This window comes from Eubalaena glacialis, chromosome 6 (genome assembly GCF_028564815.1).
Source record: "Eubalaena glacialis isolate mEubGla1 chromosome 6, mEubGla1.1.hap2.+ XY, whole genome shotgun sequence".
NCBI lineage: Eukaryota > Metazoa > Chordata > Mammalia > Artiodactyla > Balaenidae > Eubalaena > Eubalaena glacialis.
This window is the reverse complement of record NC_083721.1, coordinates 92,667,626-92,693,805: the sequence shown is the minus strand read 5'-3', so window position 1 is coordinate 92,693,805 and position 26,180 is coordinate 92,667,626. Positions and strand designations below refer to the sequence as shown.

Sequence of the window (26,180 nt, the reverse complement as noted above, 5' to 3'; positions counted from 1 at the left end):
TTGAACAAATATTTACAATGTAAGTCTGTGGAAGATGCAGGAATTTGGGTCATAATTCTTAGCTGCTTATCCAGATTTTTCCCTATTAGATGCTGTGGGAATAGTAATCAGTACTTACAAAGACATCATGTCTAATACATGTAGGGAGTTAGGTGCTCAAGTTAGTGCATTTTTGGTTTTGGTATTATTTTTAGGTAGGTACCGTACAAAACATATAGAGGCTGTGTACATTATCATATACCTCCTTTAAAACACTGGTATCCTGAGCTGACAGGATAGTAAGAGAAGTTGGCAAGGGAATCAAAACATAGGATAGAGTACTGTGGCAAGTGATGAAACCAGAAACCCAGCACTTTGAGGATTAATAGCAAGTGACACAGGGAGCAATGAAAAAGCTATGATTCAAAGAAGAACTAATAAAATTAGTATAGCATTAAAGATTTTGAATCAGCAGTTCACAGTTCTCCCATAATAAGAACATCAAGTACAGACAATTTTTAGTTTAAGAATAATATCTATTCAGAAAGAGAAAAACAAATACTCTATGTTAACACATATATATGGAATCTAAAAAAAAAAAAAAAAAAAAAAAAAGGTTCTGAAGAACCTAGGGGCAGGACAGGAATAAAGATGCAGATGTAGAGAATGGACTTGAGGACACAGGGAGGGGGAAGGGTAAGCTGGGATGAAGTGAGAGAGTGGCATGGACTTCTTATATACACTACCAGATGTAAAACAGATAGCTAGTGGGAAGCAGCTGCATAGCACAGGGCCATCAGCTCAGTGTTGTGACCACCTAGAGGGGTGGGATAAGGAGGGTAGGAGGGAGATGCAAGAGGGAGGAGATATGGGGATATATGTATATGTATAGCTGATTCACTTTGTTATACAGCAGAAACTAACACAACATTGTAAAGCAATTATACTCCAATAAAGATGTTAAAAAAATAGAATAATATCTATTTTTCAAAAATTATAATTATATTCAAGTTCTCCCAAAAAACAGATCGAGGGACTAAATACTCTCTACCTCATTTTATGAGGTTTGTGTAACTTCAAATTAAAATCATGCATGAAAGTTGCATACCAGCTTTACTTATAAAAATAGACATGATAATTGTGAATAAAATGTTTTCAAAATAAATCACATAATAGCTAAAAATCATAATGCATTCTACTAAGTAGAGTTAATTTTTGGAATGCAAGTTTGAGTTAATGCTAAAAAATTTCAATTAAGGTAATCCACCCTATTAAGAAAAGGATAATATTATTGTCTTAATAAATGCATCAGAATTTCTGATAAAATTCAATACCTAATTATAAAACAGCTCCTATCAAAATGAGAGGAACATATTTAATCTAATATTTAGAAATAACTATCACAACTTATTAAATATTTTATTAAATATCTTCTGGAGGTTTAAGCCTGCTTAGTAATTAAAAAATTACAATCTATAAATGATTAGAAAGGTAGTAATAAAGCTTCATTATTTGCTTATCATATTTTTAATGAAGAAAACTAAGAAAAAGATAAAAATATTATAATTAGAGTCTAGTAGGATTACTTGATAGAACAATGGAATAGTATTCCTCTACACCATCAGTAAGCAGAAACTATTTTAATTTTAAAACATTTTTATGTTAACACTAACTTGGTATTTATAATATTAAGGGTTTATTGTTATTTTATTATAAGGATGATATTTCTCCTGATATTGATCTTGTCTCAGTGTAATTCTAATCATAATCTTGATATGGAAATTGATACACTCATTTTAATATTAGCATGGAAGAGAAAAAGAAAAAAATAAGATGTTCTTGAGGAAGAACAAGTAGGAGGACTTGCCCTTCTGAATACTGAGGCATATTTTAAGGTAATAATAATTAAAATAGAATATTTCTATGAAGATGGATCAAAAGGACTAATGGAATTGACTAAGGAGCTGAGTCAGACTCACAGACATGTACAAATTTGTATATGACTGTCATTGCACATGAGTGAAGAATATGACAAAGGGGACTAGGATGATTATTCATATGGAAAAAAGTAATATTTCATGCATTCCTACCCCATACCACACACACACACACACACACACACACACACACAGAAATATTCCAAGTAAACATTGAAATGTGAAAAACTTAATTTTTTAAAACTTTTATGAGAATGACTTCATTACCTCAGGTTTGAGAGGAATTTTTTTTTTATTAATTAATTAATTAATTAATTTATGGCTGTGTTGGGTCTTCGTTGCTGTGCGTGGGCTTCTCATTGTGGTGGCTTCTCTTTGTTGTGAAGCACAGGCTCTAGGCACATGGGCTTCCGTAGCTGTAGCACATGGGCTCAGTAGTTGTGGCTCGTGGGCTCTAGAGCGCAGGCTCAGTAGTTGTGGTGCATGGGTTTAGTTGTTCCGTGGCAAGTGGAATCTTCCTGGACCAGGGCTCGAACCTGTGTCCCCTGCATTGGCAGGCAGATTCTTAACCACTGTGCCACTAGGGAAGTCCCTGAGAGGAATTTCTTAAGCACATCAGGAAAATGTGCAAACCATTACACTGTATTTAAAAAAACACGTACACAAAGGCTCTCTGGAGCAAATGACACCATGCTGTGGCCAGCTTATGGCACTGTACATTCTATTAAAAACAAACAAGAAACCAAAAATGTTTAAAAAATGTACATTAAGATTATAAACTTTTATAATACCATAAAACAAGACATTGAAAATGAAAGAGAAGCCAAAAACTGGGAGAAGATAAGTACCAGTACCCTATACCTGACCTAAAAATATTATCAGGAATACACAAAAGCTTCCATAAATGTGGGCAAAAGACACAGATAGTCATTGCATAGAAAGGGAATATGGGTGGCTAAATAATACATGAAAAAATCTTCATTAGTAATCATGGAAATGCAAATTAAAATCATAGTTGGATACAATTTTACCTTTATTGGATAGCAAAAGTTAGATACTCTAAAAATAGGACCTCTTAAATAATGCTGGTAGTACAACAAGCTTTTGAAAACTATTTAGCATACCCTGTAACCCCAGTGACAGTATTTCTGAGTTACATAATGATATACAATTTTACACCCACTACCCTTGGTAAAAATATAAGATAAAATAAAATAAAATAAAATAAAATAATAAAGATAATACCAGGTATTGGTGAGGAATGGAAGAATAAGTTTCATGCAGACCTGGTAGTAGTGTATTCAGAACTTTTAAAAAAGCATTTTGGCATTTTTGATTAAAGTTATACGAGCACATAACCTATGGACCAGTAAGTCCTTCCCTAGAGAAGTTCTTGCATGTATCTATTAGGAAACATAGACAAGAATGATCAATGCAGCATTATTTGTAATAATGAAAAAACAAAACAACTTTAAAATACTTGTCTCAGGAAACTGATAATAAACCTGGAGGAATCTCAGAAATTTAATACTGAGTGAAAATCAAATCACAAAAGAATATACATATATTTACAATAATCATCATATTGTAAGTTGCTAAGAGAGTAGATCTTTTTTTCTGTTTTATAAGTTAATTAATTAATTTATTTATTTTTGGCTGTGTTGGGTCTTTGTTTCTGTGCAAGGGCTTTCTCTAGTTGCGGCGAGCAGGGGCCACTCTCACTATCACGGCCTCTCTTGTTGCGGAGCACAGGCTCCAGACGCGCAGGCTCAGTAGTTGTGGCTCACGGGCCCAGTTGCTCCGCGGCATGTGGGATCTTCCCAGACCAGGGCTTGAACCCATGTCCCCTGCATTGGCAGGTAGATTCTCAACCACTGCGCCAACAGGGAAGCCCAAAGAGTATATCTTAAATGTTCTCACCACAAAAAATAAATGATAGCTATGTGATATGCTGAAGGTGTTAGCTAATGCTATGGTGGTAATCATTTTGTAATATATAAGTGTATCAAATCATCATATTGTACACTTTAAACTTATGTAATGTCATATGTCAATATATGTAAAAAAAGAATATATAGAAGATACCAATTATATAAAGGTAGAAAATCAGAGCCTAAGGAATGAACTGTTAAGGACTTATAGATACATACATATTAAATCTATAAAAAGAAGACAAAGGAAGCCACAAAAAGAGAAAAAAGATTGGTGATTACCCTGGGGGCCAGGGTAACTGATGAAATAAAGACTATCTAGAGGGCTTCAGTAATATTGGAGATGTTATACTTCATAGGCTGGGTCATTCTTTCATTATTCTTCATAAGTTATATATGTTATATATTATATATTCAATTTTTTCATAACATTGAAAAATGAAATTATAATACAAAAAATATATATCCTTTAAATTGAAAGTGAAATAGAGAATACAAATATCCTTTACTCAGTAATTTTAGCTTAATAGTGAATAATATTTAGAAATTCTCCAGCATTGAGACAAATTACTAATTCTTCAGTTGAGTCCCTAAAGTAGTATTTTATTTACCTTTCAAGGCCATATTGTATAACATAAACATCTTGAAATGTTTTTTTGTGTTGCTTACACTGTAAAGCACTTTGAACCTGAGGCTAGCAAAAGAAATGGCAGAGTAAACATCTTGCCTACTAATTGGTAGACTTATGGTCATCAATTGACTGGGTAGAGGAGCAAAAAAAAAAAAAAAAGAAGTCTAAAGTAGTATTAAAATTTCTCTTCTCTTTTTCTGTTAATGTTGACTGTACATAGTCAAATTTGCATGAATAAAAAGTGTGTATTCTGCAACTCCACTTTATACATATTACAAAAGGACATTATTGATTATTAATTTCCAAATGGCTTTTTCATCAAACTGAGTTAAATTTCAATTCAATTAGTTTACTTGCCCTGTCCAAAATACTACAGAAAGAACTGCAGTTAGGAACAAAGAAAGAGCGTTGCAGAGGCAGAGATCAGATACAGCAGTGAAAGAACAGGGAAGAGAGCAAGATGAGGGAGTAGGAAATACTAGCCTGCATTCACCCCTCCTCCCCCCCACCAAAAAAAAAAAAATTAGATACCCAGGCACTAAAATAGGTCTGGGAGGGCTATGGCAACACCCTGAATCAAAAAAAAAAAAAAAGGAGAAAGGATTGTGGGGGAGATCAGTTTAGCTGGGACATCCAAAGATGGCTAGGAACCAAGAAGGGTGGAGGCTATTGGTATCAACCATGCAGAGGATGCCACCATGGTCCCCAGTGGTTGGCTCTGTGGAGGATCCTAACAATCTTGTCACTCAGGACTGTAACACCCCAACAGCCACAAACTCCCCACAGCTTTCATGGTGGGAGGCCCCAAAATGTTCTGGCATGGACTTCAGCGACCTGATGCTTAGAGGATACCAGCAGCTTTCACCACTGAGGTAACCAAAAGCCATCACTGCTGCAGACTTCCAGGAGAGGGAGATGCTGCTGTCCCTCTCCACACCCAAAGAAATTGCTGTTGCAGAGTCCCCAGAACCAGGGCTGCCACCCCCCCCAACCGTGCACATTCCCCAGAACTCAGAGCCATGGCTACTCTGCTATACCTGCACTTTAGACCTGGATATAGCTGCCATTCCATGTGTTCTTGTGACTTAGGCAATAGAGTCACTGCCACTGTAGGCTGACCAGTATCCTGGATCCTGGGAGCTGCTATCACTCTACAAGCACCTGTACTCCAGACCCTGGCTTTATGATTGATCTATGGGTGTCCATTCATCAGACACCCATGTCACCCTCACTGTAATAGCCCTGCAAGCCAACCAGACACCAAGAGGGATCCCTTCAGCCAAAACATCCTACATGGGAGAAAAAGAGACAGGGAGTCCCCAGCAGCCTTTGCTACCAAACAGCCCTCACTGCTACTGTGTACAGCCACAACCTTGGCCACTGAGGACCCCTACAATCTTATATCAGACAAAATAGACTTACTTCAAAAACTGTAAAGACACAAAGAACGTCATTATGTAATTACAAAGGGATTGATTCATTAAGAGTATGTAACAATTGTAAATATATAGGTACTGAACACTGACACCTATATTAAGCAAACATTAACAGATCTGAACAATATAATAATAGTTGGGGACTCCAATACCCAACTTTAAACAATGGATATATCATCCAGACAGAAAATCAGTAAAGAGATATTGAATATGAACTACACTTTAGACCAAATGAACCTAACAGACATATACAAGATATTCTACCCAACAGCAACAGAATACACCTTCTTTTCAAGCACACGTAGAACATCTCCAGGATGGATCATAATTTAGGTCACAAAACAAGACTTAGCAAATTTAAGAAGTATGAAATCGTATCAAATATCTTTTCTGACCACAGTGGTATAAAACTAGAGCTCAATAATAGGAAGAAAGCTGGAAAAATTTTAAACATGGAAATTAAACAACATACTCCTGAGTAACCAGTGTGTCATGGAAGAAATCAAAAGGGAAATAAAAATACATCTTGAGAAAAAATGGAACAGAACATATGAATACTTATGGGATGCAGCAAAGGCAGTTTTAAAAAGAAGTTTATAGAGATAAATACTTTAAGAAAAAAGAAAGATCTCAAATGTGCAATCTAACTTTACGCCTGAAGAAAGTAGAAAGAGAACAAACTAAGCCCAAAGTTAGCAGAAAGATGGGAATAACAAAGATCAGGAAATAACAGAAATCAATGAAATAGAGACCAGAAAAGCAATGGAAAAGATCAATGAAACTGAGCTATATTTTTGAAAAGATAAACAACATCAACAAACCTTTAGCTAGACTAAGAAGAAAGAAGACTCAAATAAAATCTGAGATAAAGGAGGAGACATTACAACTGCCACCACAGAAATACAAAGGAACTTAAGAGACTACTATGAACAAATATCAGCCAACAAATTGGAAGCCTAGAATAAAGGATAAAATCCTTTGGAATAAATTTAACCAAGGAGGTGAAAGACCTGTACACTGAAAACTTTAAGACATTGATGAAAAAAATTAAGACACAAATCAGTGGAAAGATATCTCATATTCTTATTTGAAGAATTAATATTGTTAAAAATGTCCACACTACCCAAAGCAATCTGCAGATTCAGTGTAATCCCTATCAAAATTCCAGTGGCATTTCTAAAATTTATATAGAACCACAAAAGACATTGAATAGCCATTGCAATCTTGAGAAAAAAGAACAAAGCTGGACACATCACACTTGTTGATTTCAAACTATATTACAAAGCTATAGTGATCAAAAGATGATTTTGTCATCCAAACACATCAATGATCTGTTTGATCAAAAATGATCAATGAAACAAATTAATCATAGAAAATCAGTCAGTGGAACAGAATAGAGAGCCCAGAAATAAACCCAATATATATGGTCAATTAATTTTTGGCCAAGGAGGCGAGAACACAATGGGGAAAGAATAGTGTCTTCAATAAATTGTATCAGGAAAACTGAATATACACATGCAAAAGAAACCCCTATCTTACACCATCATAAATATTAATTTGAAATGGATTAAGGACTTAAATGTAAGACCCGAAACTGCAATACTCCTAAAAAGGAATACTTCTTGACATTGGTCTTGGCAATTTTTTTTTTTTTTTTTTGGATAAGAGAACAAGCACAGGCACAAGGCAAAAATATACACGTTGGACTACATCAAACTAAAAAGCTTATGCACAGCAAAGGAAATGATTAACAAAATAAAAAGGCAACCTATGGAATAGGAGAAAATACCCAACATATAGCTAATAAGGGGATAATATCTAAAATATATAAGAAACTCACAATTTGATAGCAAAAAAAAAAAACCAATCCAGTTAAAAACTGGGCAAAGGACCTTAATATTTCTCCAAAGAAGATATACAGATGACCAATAGATATGTGAAAGGTTCTCAACATCATCAGGGAATACAAAGAAAAACCACAATGAAATATCACCTCACACCTGTTAGGAGGTCTGTCAAAAAGACTAGATAGCAAATGCTGGTGAGGGTGTGAAGAAAAGGTAAAATTGTACACTGTTGGTGGGAATGTAAACTGGTAGAGCCATTATGGAAAATAGTATAGAGGTTCCTCAAAAAATTAAATCTAGAACTACCACAATTCAGCTGTACTACTTCTGTGTATATATCCAAAGAAAATGTGAAATCAGTATCTAAAAGAGATATCTGCACTTTCATGTTTATTGCAGCATTATTCACAATAGCCAAAGTATGAAAACAACCTAAGCGTTCGTGGACGGATGAATGGATAAAGAAAAGTGGTGTGTATATACAATGGAATATTATTCGGCCTTAAAAAAGATCATGCCATTTGCGACAATGTAGATGAATTCAGAGAACACTGTGATAAGTGCAATAAGCCAGACCAAGAAAGCCAGAGACTGCATCATATCACTTATATGTTGAATCTTAAAAGAAAAAAGTCAAACTATTGGAAACAGGGTAGAATCATAGTTGTCAGGGACTGGGAGTTGAGGGAAATGGGGAGATGTTGGTCAAGGAATAGAAGCCTTCAGTTATAAGATGAATAAGTTCTGAGAATCTAACGTATAGCATGGTGACTATAGTTAACAATACTGTATTGTATTCTTGAATTTTGCCAAGAGAGTAGATCTTAAGTGCTCTCAAATACACACGCACACAACTAAGTAACAAAGGTGAGTTGATGGATGTGTTAATTTGATTGCGATAATCATTTCACAACATACATGTATATCAAATCATCATGTTATACACTTTAAATATATACAATTTCATTTGTCAATTATACCTCAAAAAGCCTCCCCACCAAAAAAAGGAAAAAAAAAAAAATACAAGTCTGACCAGTATTATTCAGAATAAAAAGTAGAATTCTTCCCATAAGTTTTCCCATAAAATTTACATGACACTGATCATTGGTCAAATTAGATATTTTTTTAAAAAAGAATAGAAATAACCTTAAAAAGATAGAAAACAACTGGTAAATTGTCATCGTACCTTCCTGTATACACCAGCTTTTAAGCTATGTCAACAGACCTTTTTTTCTCCAGTAATGCTTTCCTATACCATCCTATGTATTTTTTTTCCATTGTGGCTGTTTCTTATTCTTTTTTCAAATATGTTTCACTTGAGGGTTCTTGAATAAACAGGGTCCAAAAATAAGTATGTGTGAGAAAAATAATTTGATGGGCAAAAATGACAACTATAGTAAAATATCCACTTAGGTATTAGTTTGGATAGCAATAAAATGCTTATAGGAAGATAAATTTTTGCCAAAAAAAGAGCTGGTTCCTTTGCATTCTAGCCCAAAACAAAGCAAAACTTTATTAAATTTTTATTTTTTAATTTCCCATATCTCATGCTTTTCCAGGTTCTATGCATGTTTTAAACAGAGCTTGTCTGGTTTCTAGGATGTCCTAAGCAAAAACAGTGTCATTATGGGTTATGGAACAAGTATAGGAATAAATATATAGACTACACAGCAAGCACACACAAAAGTTAACTTCATATTGGTTTGACAATCTGTGGTTGGTTTTACCACAATATACTGATTTTATTGCATATCATTATGTTCATAGCATCATGTAATTTGGCATGTAATTTGTATCAGAAGAGTTCCCTCTGAATCATTTTTTAAATACCAATAGCTGTGTATTAATCACATAGCTTTATATGTAATCATATTAACTATAGTGCAGAAGTGTCTCAATCAACATGACTCCTAGTTTTGGAGCCGAGTTTTAAATAGATTACGTTGTTGTCAAGAGAAGGATCAGAAGTAAGAAAAGAGCTAGTTGGTATTAATTATTCTCTTCTCTGTAGTCCCATGGTCCTTGATTAGTTCTTAATTTGAGTTTAATTCATTCTGCTTTGATTTTGTATAATTTCTGTAAAGCTCATCACCTCTACCAAATTGTGAATTTCTTGTGTAGTGTCCTGTCTCATGCATCTTTCACATCCCACATCTATTAATAATGGTTCGTATACTGAACAACCATAACTTGAAAGAACAAAGATTTCCTTTTTTTTTTAGAATATGCCTTTTAAATTTCTTTCAGAAATTTGGTACAACTGTACAAAAGTGAAAATGACATAGAAATTTCAAAGAAGATTAAAACTCAGTGGACTTCTTTGGGCCTGGAAGACGTACAGTTTGTAAATTACTCTGTGCTGCTGAACCTGCCAGGCACTTCTCCCAGCTCAGTGACCCTGAGCAGCAGTGGCCAGTGCTTTCATCCTAATGGCCAGCCTTGCAGCGAAGAAGCCAGACAACACAGCAGCCAAGATCTGCTCTACTCATATGCAGCCTATTCTGCCAGCGGAACTCTCAAGGTAATATGACCATTTGTCTCTGTCATTTACAGTGAAATGAAATTAGAAAACAACAGCTTTCATCTAAATTGAACTAACTGGCAAGAAGCAACATACCAAAATAACCATTAAATGTTCTCAGTGTGGAGATGCCAGGAAAGGGGAAGGAAGATTTGAATTGCCTGCCCCTTTTCTTGTCATATTTTGAAAGTGAAAACATGTTAGAAGGATTTAATTTAAACGTGTTGAGTGCGTGACTGAGTCGTTCACATTTTGCTTAATCCTCACACTGTGAGTTCATTTCGTTCTTTGGTACTGAAGAGGCAAATGTTAATAGATCAATGTGGACAGAAAGAATAGAAACGGAGGCAGTTGTGTTTTGAAATTGTGTATGCACACAAGAAATGAAGTGGAAAATTGATGTGATTAGTCACACATTTAAGATTTGACATACAGTGTATCTGCTTTCTGATGGAAAATATAAACAAGGGACCAGGTGTGAATTATTGCTTTAGTCTTTCTGGGTTAGCTGGTTTTTTGATGTGGTGGTTTTTTGGCATTGTGGTTAAGTGCACAGCTTCTAGAGCCACGTGGACTAGTTTCAAATCTCAGCTCCCCAATTACCACTGTTAATTAAGCATATAGGGCTGAGTTCTGTCATCTCTGTAATGGGGATAATGATAGTTCCAGCTTCATAAGCTTGTTATGAGAATTAAATTAATATATGTAAATCTTGGAGGATAGAGCTTAGCCTATGGTAAGGACAAGAGAGCAGTTAGATACCATAGCATTTAATTGGTCACTAGTTTCCTTTATATAGGCAACTTTGCCATCTCCATGGAAAAGTCTCATTTGAATAAACACATTCAGTTTTTTTATAAAACTATTGATTTCTTCTATAGATTTTATATGAATGAAATGCTGTTTCTGATTGTTGATTATTGGCACAGATTTTTAAGAATCCAACTTATTATTAACTCTGATTAAGATGATTAATTTAAATCACTTAAAGTTACATTGCAGAAATACATGCTTGTTCCCAATTTTTAAAAATTTTTTTTCGGGTGTGGCCAGGAGGAGAAGCAGCTAACCAGTGCTTTGGCATTGTTCTTGGTCTGTGCTGTAACATTCTCCGATATTTAGCAGAACCGCATATAACCAGCACCACCTTGAAAGCCTTTTTATTAATTAAAAGTTAACATAATATTAAATGTCTGTAATATTTCTAGTGTTGATTCATGATTTGACTTGGTGAATATACACTATGTCTGATAGGCAATAATGGAAAAGTACCTGCGTACTAATAGAAATAGAGGGAGACTGCCAGCATTCTTTCTTCGGTTCAGAAACTTTGGTCTCAAGTCAGGATTCTAAAGTTACCCCACATATTTTAGCCTCCCAACCCTGCATAAGCCCCACACATTTCCAGGCTCCTCTTTATCCTGGTTGATTCAAGTACAGCACAGTCATCTCCTTCCTTAAACAGAAGCATGTCCAAAACACAGAACAACAACAAAACCCCAGAAGCTTGACTGGATCCTTGGAATCACCCCCATCTATTTTCTTTCCAATTTCCTCTGGCAAACATTCATTATTCCTCGACTGAGGTGATATGGAAAAGCCGTGGAACTATAGCTTGTGTCTCAGTTGCCTCAGTGTGTACCTGTTTAATAATCGCCTGGGCACATTGGATTTTTTTTTTTTATATTCCTATGTAACCATATCTCTGAGGGATTTTCACACATTTATCTTATCAGTTATAAGTGTTTAAATTTTCTCTTTGTTTCATGTAAAAGAAAACCAAGGTCTGCTATAGAATCATGGAAGTAAAGTGTCTGTGAAGTCATAAGTCATGGAACTCTAGTATTATCTTGGTAGGAATGTAAATTGGTGCAGCCACTATGGAAAACAGTATGGAGATTCCTCAGAAAACTAAAAACAGAACTACCACATGACCAAGCAATTCCACTTCTGGGTATATATTCGAAGAAAACAAAAACACTAACTCAAAAAAGTACACCCACCCCAATGTTCATAGCAGTGTAATTTTTTACACACAGGTGCCCACACACAGTGGAATATTACTCAGCCATAAAAAATGAAATTTTGCCATTTGAAACAACATGGATGGACCTGGAGGGTATTATGCTTAGTGAAATGTCAGACAGAGAAAGGCAAATACTCTGTTTTGTCACTTATGTGTGGAATCTAAAAAATAAAGTGAATGAATATAACAAAATACAAAGAGACTCACAGATATAGACAACAAACTAGTGGTTACCAGTGAGGAGAGGGAAGGCGAAGGGCAAGATAGGAGATTAAGAAATACAAATTACTATGTATAAAGTAAATAAGCTACAAAGATATATTGTACAGCACAGGGAATATAGCCAATATTTTATAATAACTTTAAATGGAGTATAATCTATAAAAATATTGAATCACTATGTTGCATACCTGAAACCAATATAATATTATAAATCAACTATACATGAATTTAGAAAATACCATTTTTAATAAAGAAGTGCTGAAAAAGATTTTAAATAATATAGCTATTAAAAGGGAGAAATAAAGTTAGCTATAGATGTAGAAGTGTATTCCATGTTTGAAATATTAGGCCTAGATAGAAGGGAATAATGTTAAAGGAACTAAAATGCAATTATGGATAAAACAAACACTTTGCATTTGAAGAACATAATTTAAGAAATTAACCGTGCAAATTAGATAACCACACTGGCAATAAGTATTTTTAGAATTATGTTAATAATTCAAATCTATTACACTAAGTACATAATAATTTAAATATATAAATAAAGGACATAATGTGATATTGACTTTTTAAACTTTTACTATATTAGGATTATAATTTTCAAAAGCAAAGCAATTTCTTGGTGACTATTTTATATGCATATAGAATACTTGCATATATTTTATATATATGTTTTAGATAGGTGTATTACTGAAACTCACATATTCTAATTAATAGGACACTGGTGAATTTTCTGTGTCTCTTCAGACTATTTCCCAATTCAAATCAAGCTTGAGAGGTTGCTGCTGATGATTCAGGCATAGCTACTTTTTGATTTTGAGTACATTGTGTTTGCATGAATTTCTATCAGGCAGCGCCATTAACAAGTTCTTAAATTATTCTAGTCTGACTGCCAGCAAAGCTCCCCACTACTTTTGCTTTTGACAAGGTTATTTGTAGAAGAGCCATGGCCTTTTTCTTTGAAGAGCCGTCATGTCCATTCATCATATGACCATTTTGTATAAGCTTCCAATTTTTGCTTTCTGCTAACAGTCTAAACAGCATTTGTGATATCTGAGATCTGCTTCGAAAACCTACTTAGTGCCAGCATGATGGATGGCGTACTTTGCAACTTTTTGTAATTCATTGTGCACTGGAAAGGTGACATTGTTTACCCCATCATAATGACAGGTGGGTCAGTAAAATGGTCCTAAGGAGAGTTGTCCTGTCAGACGCAAAATACGTATTAAAATGGATACATAAATAATTTAGCATGAGTGAGGTTAGCTTCAGGGAATAAACAGTGATTTATATTTTTATTAAAGGGAAATATCAACTGTAATATCATCATAATGTTTAAGACATTGATAGTGCTGGCAATGTCTAGTCAGTTTTATAAATAGAATATATGGCTTTATGTAATTCCTGTGCAGTTATTTCTTTTGTCCTTTGTGAAACCTGTGCAGGTACAGAAAAGCAAAGGGAACAATTAGTATTTAATATAGGTTGGTCAGATTGCGTCTACCATGTTCTTACTTTGAATAAGGGATTTGTTTTTATTCCAATACATTTTATAAATTTTGAAGTTTTCTTTCTGTTAAGCATTATTTTGTATAGGGAAGACAAGCCAAGTGATGCAGTTTTATGAAGAAACATTTTCAACAACTCATTAGCTGTGCATGAAATATTGTTACCAACACACTTCTCACTATCCCATTCCTCAGAAAGCATAGTTCAAGAGCCCAGACTAGCAACCTTCCTTATCAGTTGCACATCTGTGGATTGGTTGCTTCAATTCTCTAAGCCTCAAGAGTCCTTATCTGTATAAGGGGAATAGTAATAGTACCTCAAATGATTGTTGTGAGGAAGAAATGATAGAAACCATGTCAAGGGCCTGGAACTTAGAAGCACTCAGTAAATGTTAGCTATTGTTGTTATTAGTAGTTGGTATAAAGTAGATGCATTTAAATGGGAGAAATTAAGAAAATATCAGAACTATATATCATAAAATTTGGAGTACAAATTTTTACCACATTGTCTGAATACAATCTTCCTGTCTTCTATTTAACAAGACAAATATTAATCATTAGGGAGGAAAATGCTTTAAGTATGAATACATAATAAAATAAATATAATTCCTTGACCATATTTTTCATTTAAAACTGAAAGCTCAAATAAATGAAATATTTTATTTTTGAATGCAGAATGGCAAGTCATGTCAAGTTGGGCCTGAAGAGCATTGCTTGTCTGTTTTGTGAAATATCATGACATAGTTTAACACATGAAATCTGAACACTGCATCAAATATTTTGTCAAAAAGTCTTAAAGAGAAAATAATCGCTGCATGGAACCCTTGGATAACTTGTAATCAGATGTCTATTTTCTCACGGCTAGGAAGACTTTGTCTTCCTCTTTTATTTTTTTATATTCTCAAACAAAGGCAAAATGATCAGTGTTATGGCAGAAGGCAAAGCTATATGTATTTAGCTCTGAATGCTTCCTGTTACAGATAAAAATATCGGAAAGCTAAAGGAATAGAATGAAATTGTATTATTGTCTGGGTATGAAGGTGAGGCTGCTCTCTCACAAATAAAGAAATGTGAGCTTCGAGCAGTTTTTCAATGCTGAAAAGGATTTTGCATTTTATTTGTCTCCCCTCTTTTGTGGAATCCATCTTTTGGTCAAAGGTGCACAAATGTGAGATGAATGGCTTTGAACAAAGTTGTATGTAAGTGATTCACTTAAAAAAATCTACATAAAATCCCTTGGTTTAATATGACCTTCTGTTTCTGATTTCACGAGCTCTGTGCAGTAACTAACTGAGTTAGCAAAATGATTTCGTAGCTGGCTGCTTTTTTTTTTTTTTCAAGATAGTCCATGGGATTAGTTTCCACATATCTAAGGTATATATTTTTCCTGGATTTAAAATTTCATAGAGAGAAGCATTTACAAATAAAAAAGTGATCTATCACAACATAGTGTCCATAGTGAGATATTTGTTAGGGAGGTTACATCTTATTCCTGGGAAAGAATAAAAGCCTATTTTATGAAATAAAAGTTTACAACAAAGACAGATGAATTCACCTAAACAGTTAAAGTACAATGGACTATTTTCCTCCCTCTTCATTTGAAGAAATACAGCATTTTGAGGGAGAAAGTGTTTGACTACAGATTTCTAATTTGACTAAAGTTATTTCTAAAGACTCTGAATCACCATAATTGTTGTTTGACAGAAAATTCTAGGTCAGAATTTTTTGTTTTAATATAAGTTAAAGCATACCACTTACAATGTTTTGATAACATAACTTTCTTAGCAGATTTAATATATAGTTTAATTTTCATAAAATGCCAGTATACAGTTTACAAATAAGATTTACCTCATTTCATTGGACGCTGCAAATTCAGTCTTTTCAGAACTAGAGAGATCTGTGCAAAAGTTGATCCTTAGGTTTATGCACTATTTCAATACATTAATATAGTTGATTTTAAAGGAAGCAGAATTCTATCATATTAATTTCATGGTCTCCAGGAAGAATTCTCTTGAATTAATTTGCAACTCCTTCAATATCCTTACCTTAATAAGTTGAGTATCATTTATTAAATAAAGTACCCTTTGATTATTAATCTGTTTTTCCTTGTATTTTAATTTGATACTGAAAGATAAACTGACTGATATAGAATTTAGCCTGCTGCCTGTCACTAATGTAGCAAGAAACACTCAACATTTAGCAAGTATATACTGAGTGCCCTTTTTTATGCCGATCACAGGAGCAAAATGATCCATAAGAAAGCTTTGGACACTGCCCACATGTAGCTGGCAGTCTAATAGGGAAACTTACTATTAGGTAAGCAGTTACACAACTGCATGGTGCCATCCTGCTATGAAAACTAGCAAGTTACCTAAATATTCTAGACTCCGTTCCCTCATCTGTATAGTGGGCAGAAATATCGAGAAATATGAATGTTCTGAAGATTGACTGAAAACAACTGATGTAATCTCCATGGTAAAATGTCTAGCACAGAGGACATAAATGGTTAAGTACTGATTTTCTTTTTCCTTTTTATCATAACAGCCCTGGCCAATTTAACCCTTCTTATAATACACATGTGCGTGCATGTGATCTCTCCCTCTCTCTCTCTTTCTTCCTCCCTCCCTCCCTCTCCCTCTCTCTCTCTCTCTCTCTCTCTTCCTCCCTCCCTCTCTCTCTCTCTCTCTTCCTCCCTCCCTCTCCCTCTCTCTCTCTCTCTCTCTCTTCCTCCCTCCCTCTCTCTCTCTCTCTTCCTCCCTCCCTCTCTCTCTCTCTCTTCCTCCCTCCCTCTCTCTCTCTCTCTCTCTCTCTCTGTCTCTCTCCCTCTAAGGTTCTGTATTCAATTTCCAGTTTTCCAACAGCTGGGATTCCCTGTGCACCTCCTCTTGCCCTTATTTCTCTCTTGCCGTTACCCACCTCTTGCCCTGATCTACTTCTGAATTTTTTCCACTTTGCCAAGACCTAGGCACACGCTTCAACCCAAATCTCTAATGCATATCTTTTTTTTTTTCTAAATTACCTAGAAAATCCTTAAAGAGTGAATTTTTTTCTTCCCAACAATTTGTTTTCTTAATCTAGTATACATTCTTATCCCACATTTGCATTATTTTGCCTGTTGACTTTGGAGATTACTGAGGTAAATATGGAAATGTAATCCTGACAGAACTTTGCTTCACTTTGGTTAAATTTCTATATTACAGTACTTTTTAACTTAATTTTCTCTTCTTTAGATGAATGTGCTTTATATGTTAGATCATAAAACATTTCACAAGTTGTTAAAAATGATTACTATATGCCAAGACAAGTGACTACTCTGGCTTATCTTTGTTTTTTCTGCTTTCAAAACATGGTCACTGTACACAAATAAAATAAATTAGTCACTGTGCCATTAAGCATTGCATTTAGTATATCATTGTAGCAAATATTTTTTCAGCATGTGTTTATATTACAGTAATAAGAAGTGATAAAATTGACAAGCCATCCCTTTCTCTGACCTTTTACACTGAAGACAGCAGAATGGATTGTGTATCTCATGCTTAATGCTGAATTCAGTTGGGATATACTAGTTTAGCACACTTGCTGGTGTCCCTTCTGATTGGTTGAGAGTCTATTTTAACTGAGTCGTTCTTCTGCTGTTCTAGTAATTAAATATTTTAAATACCTAAATATTATTTAAATTATTAATAGCTTTTTAATACTAAAATACTTAATATTTTATATATCTGGATGCTTATGCCAACCCCATCTTTTTTTTTTTTTAAACTGTTCTTAAATTTATTTATTTATTTATTTATTTTTGGCTGTGTTGGGTCTTCGTTTCTGCGCGAGGGCTTTCTTTGGTTGTGGCGAGCGGGGGCCACTCTTCATCGCGGTGCGCGGGCCTCTCACTATTGCGGCCTCTCTTGTTGCGGAGCACAGGCTCCAGACGCGCAGGCTCAGTAGTTGTGGCTCACGGGCCCAGTTGCTCTGCGGCATGTGGGATCTTCCCAGACCAGGGCTCGAACCCGTGTCCCCTGCATTGGCAGGCAGATTCTCAACCACTGCGCCACCAGGGAAGCCTCAACCACATCTTAACTGGTCTTTATTAGTTAGAATACTGTTTTGAGAAGGAGTTTGAAAGGATTGATTAGTGATGTCTGCCACAAGGGTGGGAGGAAGCAGCATTGGCTTTCGTGTTTTAATACATTGTGGTTTTCATAATAAGGTCTATGACGGAAAGCTCTTCAGTGAACTTGAAAAAAAAGAACTAAAAGTTCTAACAATCTTTGAATTTTGAACTCTTCATCATTACTAATATACTATTTTTTTAGAAAGGATAACAGTAAACATGGGAGATTATTCTGATTTTACAAGTTTTTAATAAACATAAGCACTTTAATTTGAAGAATATTCAAAAGCTAGATTACATAAAGTAGTAATAAATTTCTAAAGTAAAATTTGTATTTGGATGAATAGTACTTCTGATAACCCTGTATTTTGTCAGTATGAGAACTGCTTGGGTTTACCATTTCTGACTTTGAGTAGAAAATTACTGTTTTAGTCAAAGCAGGCTTTTCAAATATTCTGTACATTCAGAATCTCTCTTAGAGAAAACTGGGAGGATTCAGAGTGATTGATCTGGTTGAAAATGTCAAGTCTGAAAAATTTCAAGGCATACATCATTTCATAAGCATGAATAATTTTTGCTACCTCAGGTAGAAGAGAAACATGGCCCTGGATTGTTCCTCAATGTGGAACCCAGGCCACCAGCAGGTGGAGGGCCCCAGAAACACTTCTCTGACCTGGCTACTTTCCGTGATTGTTCTATTTATTTTAGTTAGCTTACTACAGAAAATAACAATTCTATTCATTTCTCTTGTTTATTCTCTTCTGTTGCTTCTTCTCAGAATAGTCTCTCCACTTTTCCATAGAACATCTGATGCTATAGAATGTCACTTTTTAATGTTTTGATTTTTAGTCATTGCTAATTATTTGGTTTATGATTCCTTCTAATCACGTATTTTACAGTGGATAGAAGATAATTGTATTTTAATGTTTGTTTCTAAAGGGTACCAGTATCCTCTTAGCTGTTTCTATGTGGCCCATCTGTTGTCATGCCGATACTTTTTCTTTTTTAACAAAGTATAAATATTTGATTTTCTGTTACAATTGTTGTTTTTTAAGTTTTTTGTTCAAAAATTAATGTATAAAATTTAAATAAAAATTAATGTGTAGACTTTTTAATATTTCTCTCTGGTAAAAAAAAAAAAATTAAAACAGAGCTAGCTTCCTTTCACTCTGCACCTCTCATTTACTCTTTCCTATGTGTCAGGAAGTCCTCTATGTGTTAGGGAAAAACTGGTACACATAGAGTAAATAGTTCAACAAGCACCTACATTCCTGTTCACTTGGCATTTCCCAAAGACTACTCAGATGTGACTTAATCCTTGATATTTGGACATAAATTAAACATGGTACGCCAACTGGTAAGCGGACGGTTTTCTAGCGTGACAGAATACATGCAATAAAGAGAGGTTCATTGTAGCAACAAGAATGGTTGGAAAAAATGGCTTGACATTTTATCATATCATTGTATATTGATTTGTCTCAGAAAAATTCAACGTGCTTTCTTGCATCTGTGATTTTCAGTTTGCTTGAAGGTAAATATGAAAGACTTTTGGAAAGGACCTGGTTCAGAAGCATCCTTTGAAGACAGTAGATAATTTTTATTATCACCTGTCAAACTGTCAGAACATTGAGACTTCTGTAAATATTGACTTTTAATGCATAGCCTCAAAGTACATAAACCAAAATAAATTGATAAAATGATGCCTGTTTTGGGGTATATATTTGTGGGATAAAACCCTCTTACATGTTAAAATGCTTTAATCGTTGATACATGCTATTTATGGAAGATGAGTTGAAGATCTCTTTAATTGAAATTGCCATTTTTGATGTCATTTACAGAATTGGTATTTTAGTAAGTGCCATATTTTTCTGGTATGTACACAAACAAAAAGTCATAGTCTGGCCTACACGCTCTCAGACCAGTATGGTTTTTCCCCAACCTCTCCTAAATATGAAAAGTATGTTCATTATTATAACCAAATGAATAATATCTCTGCTTTAAGATGCTATCAGTGAATCATAATTAGTAGATAACTTAGAAAGTTGAAATGGAAAATATGAATTCTCTCATTTTTACAATATGATCATTAATATTATGTGACCATTTATTTAATAGAGCTTTAAAATTGTAGATCAATATTTATACGGTAATGGTATCAGCAGACTCAAAAATCAAATTAATAAGACACTGATTTAATCACATTTTAATAGGAGCAAAATTTTGATCAAAAACCATTCTGACACAAGTAACTTTAACAATTATGTTTTCTTGGCAAATACATTTGAAAGTATAGCTTAACTTTAGGGAGATACTGTAAACTGTAATCATTTCAATTCAAGACAGATAAGCCAACAATGTATGTAGGACACCAGGGTGAGAATGGATGTGTGATGGACACTGTACTGAGGAAATTACCTTGTAATTGAAATTGAAACTGATAGACACATATATGCATAAAGAGATGAGTCTTAAGAGAGGCAGAAACAGATCACTGTGGGAATCAAAGTAAAAAGATAAGTTCACATATAATTGGGCAACAGGTAAATATAATTCCTCAGGGAGGTAACATTTGAAATGGGTTTTAAAGTATTAGTAAAGTTTTTATAGGAGCAGATGAAGGTAATGGCTAAGGAAATATTTCATGCCAGAAATGTTTCCTTGAATAGTTAGATTTACCGATCTCTTGTTATTCACATGTTCTTCAAATGAGTCTTCTGTGGAGGCGCTTTGTATACAATTGGCTAAAGTACGTTATAGCTCTGACTGAGAAGGGTGGGAAGTGAGACGTCTGGATTCTTCATCTCCATTCTTTCACTATTTGCCACCACTAACATTCTATCAACACCTCAACGTAGATATGCTATACGTTGAAACAGCACATTTATTTATTTTTAACATCTTTATTGGAGTATAATTGCCTTACATTGTTGTGTTAGTTTCTGCTGTATAACAAAGTAAATCAGCTATACGTATACTTATATCCTCATATCCTCTCCCTCTTGCGTCTCCCTCCAACCCTCCCTATCCCACCCCTCTAGGAGGTCACAAAGCACTGAGTTGATCTCCCTGTGCCATGTGGCTGCTTCCCACTAGCTCTGTTTTACATTTGGTAGTGTATGTATGTAAATGCCACTCTCTCACTTCGTCTCAGCTTACCCTTCCCCCTCCCCGTGTCCTCAAGACCGTTCTCTACGTCTGCGTCTTTGTTCCTGTCCTGACCCTAGGCTCTTGAGAACCAATTTTTTTTTAAGATTCCATATATATGTGTTAGCATACAGTATTTGTTTTTCTCTTTCTGACTTACTTCACTCTGTATGACAGATTCTACGACCATCCGCCTCAGTACAAATAACTCAATTTCATTTCTGTTTATGGCTGAGTAATATTGCACTGTATATATGTGCCACATCTTCTTTATCCATTCTTCTGACAATGGACCCTTAGGTTGCTTCCATGTCCTGGCTATTGTAAATAGTGCTGCAATGAACATTGTGGTACATGACTCTTTTTCAATTACGGTTTTCTCAGGGTATATGCCCAGTACTGGGATTGCTGGGTCATATGGTACTTCTATTGTTAGTTTCGTAAGGAACCTCCATAATGTTCTCCATAGTGGCGGTATTAATTTACATTCCCACTAACAGGGTAGGAGGGTTCCCTTTTCTCCACACCCTTTCTAGCATTTATTGTTTGTAGATTTTTTGATGATGGCCATTCTGACTGGTGCGAGGTGATACCTCACTGTAGTTTTGATTTGCAATTCTCTAGTGATTAGTGATGTTGAGCATCCTTTCATGTGCCTGTTGGCAATCTGTATATCTTCTTTGGAGAAATGTCTGTTTAGGTCTTCTGCCCATTTCTGGATTGCATTGTTTGTTTTTTTGATATTGAGCTGCATGAACTGTTTGTATATTTTGGAGATTAATCCTTTGTCAGTTGTTTCGTTGGCAAATATTTTCTCCCATTCTGAAGGTTGTCTTTTCGTCTTGTTTCTGGTTTCCTTTGCTGTGCAACATCTATTAAGTTTCATTAGGTCCCATTTGTTTATTTTTGTTTTTATTTCCATTTCTCTAGGAGGTGGGTCAAAAAAGATCTTTCTGTGATTTATGTCATAGAGTGTTCTGCTTATGTTTTCCTCTAAGAGTTTTATAGTGTCTGGCCTTAAATTAAGGTCTTTAATCCATTTTGAGTTTACTTTTGTGTATGGTGTTAGGGAGTGTTCTAATTTCATTCTTTTACATGTAGCTTTCCAGTTTCCCAGCACCACTTATTGAAGAGACTGTCTTTTCTCCATTGTATATCTTTGCCTCCTTTGTCAAAGATAAGGTGACCATATGAGCGTGGGTTTCTCTTTGGGCTCTATATCCTGTTCCATTGATGTGTATTTCTGTTTTTGTGCCACTAACATACTGTCTTGATTATTGTAGCTTTGTAGTATAGTCTGAAGTCAGGGAGCCTGATTCCTCCAGCTCCGTTTTTCTTTCTCAAGATTGCTTTGGCTATTCGGGGTCTTTTGTGTTTCCAAACAAATTGTGAAATTTTTTGTTCTAGTTCCGTGAAAAATGCCATTGGTAGTTGGATAGGGATTGCACTGAATCTGTAGATTGCTTTGGGTTGTATAGTCATTTTCACAATGTTGATTCCTCCAATCCAGGAACAGGGTATATCTCTCCATCTATTTGTATCATCTTTAATTTCTTTTATCGGTGTCTTATAGTTTTCTGCATACAGGTCTTTTGTCTCCTTAGATATGTTTATTCCTAGGTATTTTATTCTTTTTCTTGACATGGTAAATGGGAGTATTTCCTTAATTTCTCTTCCAGATTTTTCATCATTAGTGTATAGGAATACAAGAGATTTCTGTGCATTAATTTTTATCCTGCTACTTTACCCAATTCATTGATTAGATCTAGTAGTTTTCCGGTAGCATCTTTAAGATTCTCTATGTATAGTATCATGTCATCTGCAAAAAGTGTCAGCTTGACTTCTTCTTTTCCAATTTGGATTCCTTTTATTTCTATTTCTTCTCTGATTGCTGCAGCTAACACTTCCAAAACTATGTTGAATAATAGTGGTGAGAGTGGGCAAGCTTGTCTTGTTCCTGATCTTAGTGGAAATGGTTTCAGTTTTTCACCACTGAGAACGATGTTGGCTGTGGGTTTGTCATATATGGTCTCTTTTATGTTGAGGTACGTTCCCTCTATGCCTACTTTCTGGAGAGTTTTTTATCATAAATGATGTTGAATTTTGTCAAAAGCTTTTTCTGCATGTATTGAGATGATCATATGGTTTTCTTCCTTCAATTTGTTAATATGGCGTTTCACACTGATTGATTTGCGTATATTGAGGAATCCTTGCATTTTTGGGATAAACCCCACTTGACCATGGTGCATGATCCTTTTAATGTGTTTTTGGATTCTGTTTGCTAGTATTTTGTTGAGGATTTCTGCATCTTTGTTCATCAGAAATATTGGCCTGTAGTTTTCTTTTTTTTTGATATCTTTGCCGGGTTATGGTATCAGGGTAATGGTGACCTTGTAGAATGAATTTGGGAGTGTTCCTTCCTCTGGTATATTTTGGAGGAGTTTGAGAAGGATAGGTGTTAGCTCTTCTCTGAATGTTTCATAGAATTCACCTGTGAAGCCACCTGGTCGTGGGCTTTTGTTTGTTGGAAGATTTTTAATCACACTTTCAATTTCAGTGCTTGTGATTGGTCTGTTTATATTTTCTATTTCTTCCTGGTTCAGTCTTGGAAGGTTGTGCATTTCTAAGAATTTGTCCATCATTTCTTCCAGGTTGTCCACTTTATTGGCATAGAGTTGCTTGAAGTAATTTCTTATGATCGTTTGCATTTCTGCAGTGTCAGTTGTTACTTCTCCTTTTTCATTTCTAATTCTGTTGATTTGAGTCTTCTCCCTTTTTTTTCTTGATGAGTCTGGCTAATGGTTTATCAAATTTTTTATCTTCTGAAAGAACCAGCTTATAGTTTTGTTGATCTTTGCTATCGTTTCCTTCAATTCTTTTTCATTTATTTCTAATCTGATCTTTATGATTTCTTTCCTTCTGCTAACTTTGGGGTTTTTCTGTTCTTCTTTCTCTAATTGCTTTAGGTGTAAGGTTAGGTTGTTTATTTGAGCGTTTCCTTGTTTCTTGAGGTAGGATTGTAATGCTATAAACTTCCCTCTTAGAACTGCTTTTGCTACATCCCATAGGTTTTGGGTCGTCGTGTTTTCATTGTCATTTGTTTGTAGGTAGTTTTGATTTCCGCTTTGATTTCTTCAGTTATCTCTTGGTTATTTAGTAGCCTATTGTTTCGCCTCCATGTGTTTGTATTTTTTACAGTTTTTTCCTGTAATTGATATCTGGTCTCATAGCGTTGTGGTCGGAAAAGATACTTGATACGATTTCAAGTTTGTTAAAGTTACCAAGGTTTGATTTGTGACCCAGGATATGATCTATCCTGGAGAATGCTCCATAAGCACTTGAGGAGAAAGTGTATTCTGTTGTTTTTGGATGGAATGTCCTATAAATATCAGTTAAGTCCATCTTGTTTAATGTGTCACTTAAAGCTTATGTTTCCTTATTTATTTTCATTTTGGTTGATCTGTGCATTGGTGAAAGTGGGGCGTTAAAGTCCCCTTCTATTACTGTGTTACTGCCTCAGTTATTCTGCTATTGATTCCTTCTAGAGAATTTTCAATTTCATTTATTGTGCTGTTCATCATTGTCTGTTTGCTCTCTAGTTCTTCTAGGTCCTTGTTAAACGTTTCTTGTATTTTCTCCATTCTAGTTTCAAGATTTTGGATCATCTTTACTATCATTACTCTGAATTCTTTTTCAGGTAGACTGCCTATTTCCTCTTCATTTATTTGGTCAGGTGGGTTTTTACCTTGCTCCTTCATCTGCTGCGTATTTCTCTGTTTTCTCATTTTGCTTAACTTACTGTATGCAGTCTCCTTTTTCTTAGGCTGCAGGTTTGTAGTTCCCATTGTTTTTGGTGTCTGCCCCCAGTGGCTAAGGTTGTTCAGTGGGTTGTGTAGGCTTCCTGGTGGAGGGGCCTGGTGCCTTTGTTCTGGTGGATGTTGCTGGATCTTGTCTTTCTGGTGGGCAGGACCATGTTCAGTGGTGTGTTTTGTGGTGTCTGTGAGTTTATTATGATTTTAGTCAGCCTCTCTGCTAATGGGTGGGGTTGTGTTCCTGTCTTGCTAGTTGTTTGGCGTGGGTTGTCCAGCACTGGAGCTTGGTGGTTGTTGAGTAGAGCTGGGTCTTAGCACTGAGTTGGAGATCTCTGGCGGACCTCTTGCCGATTGTTATTACATGGGGCTGGGAGGTCTCTGGTGGTCCAATCTCCTGAACTTGGCTCTTCCACCTCAAAGCCTCAGGCCTGACATCCAGCCGGAGCACCAAGACCCTGTCAGCCACATGGCTCAGAAGAAAAAGGAGAAGAAAAAAAAAGGTAGAAAAAAATAAAATGAAATGAATAAAGTTATTAAAGTAAAATATTTTTAAAAAGTATTAAAATAAAAAATTTAAAAAGTAATAAAAAAAAGAAAATAAGAAGAGAGCCACCAAACTAATAAACAAATCCACCAATGACAACAAGTGCTAAAAACTAAACTAAGATAAACATAAAAATCAGAAACTGGTCAGTTTCATACGGTAAACCCCATGTCTACAATTGCTCCCAAAGTCCACCACATCAATTTTTAAATGATTCATTGTCCATTCAGGTATTCCACAGATGCAGGGTACCTCAAGTTGATTGTGGGGATTTTATCCACTGCTCCTGAGGCTGCATGGAGAAATTTCCCTTTCTCTTCTTTGTTCGCACAGCTCCTGGCATTCAGCTTTGGATTTGGCCCCGCCTCTGTGTGTAGGTCGCTTGAGGGCCTCTGTTCTTTTCTCAGACAGGACGGGGTTAAAGTAGCAGCTGATTTGGGGGCTCTGGCTCACTCAGTCTGGGGGGAAGGAGGGATACAGCATGCAGAGCGAGCCTGCAGAGGCAGAGGCCGGCATGACATTGCATCAGTCTGA

General features: G+C 35.3%; 1 protein-coding gene across 5 annotated transcripts in view; it reads left to right on the top strand.

Moving 5' to 3' along the window:
• Positions 1-26,180, top strand: part of NAALADL2 (N-acetylated alpha-linked acidic dipeptidase like 2) — a 1,520,504-nt gene that overhangs the window by 838,483 nt on the left and 655,841 nt on the right. For all 5 annotated transcript variants that reach the window (XM_061193412.1, XM_061193413.1, XM_061193411.1 and 2 more), the window contains one exon: positions 10,009-10,282. In XM_061193412.1, coding sequence (XP_061049395.1) covers positions 10,009-10,282 — 274 coding nt within the window. The remainder of the gene's footprint in view (positions 1-10,008; positions 10,283-26,180) is intronic.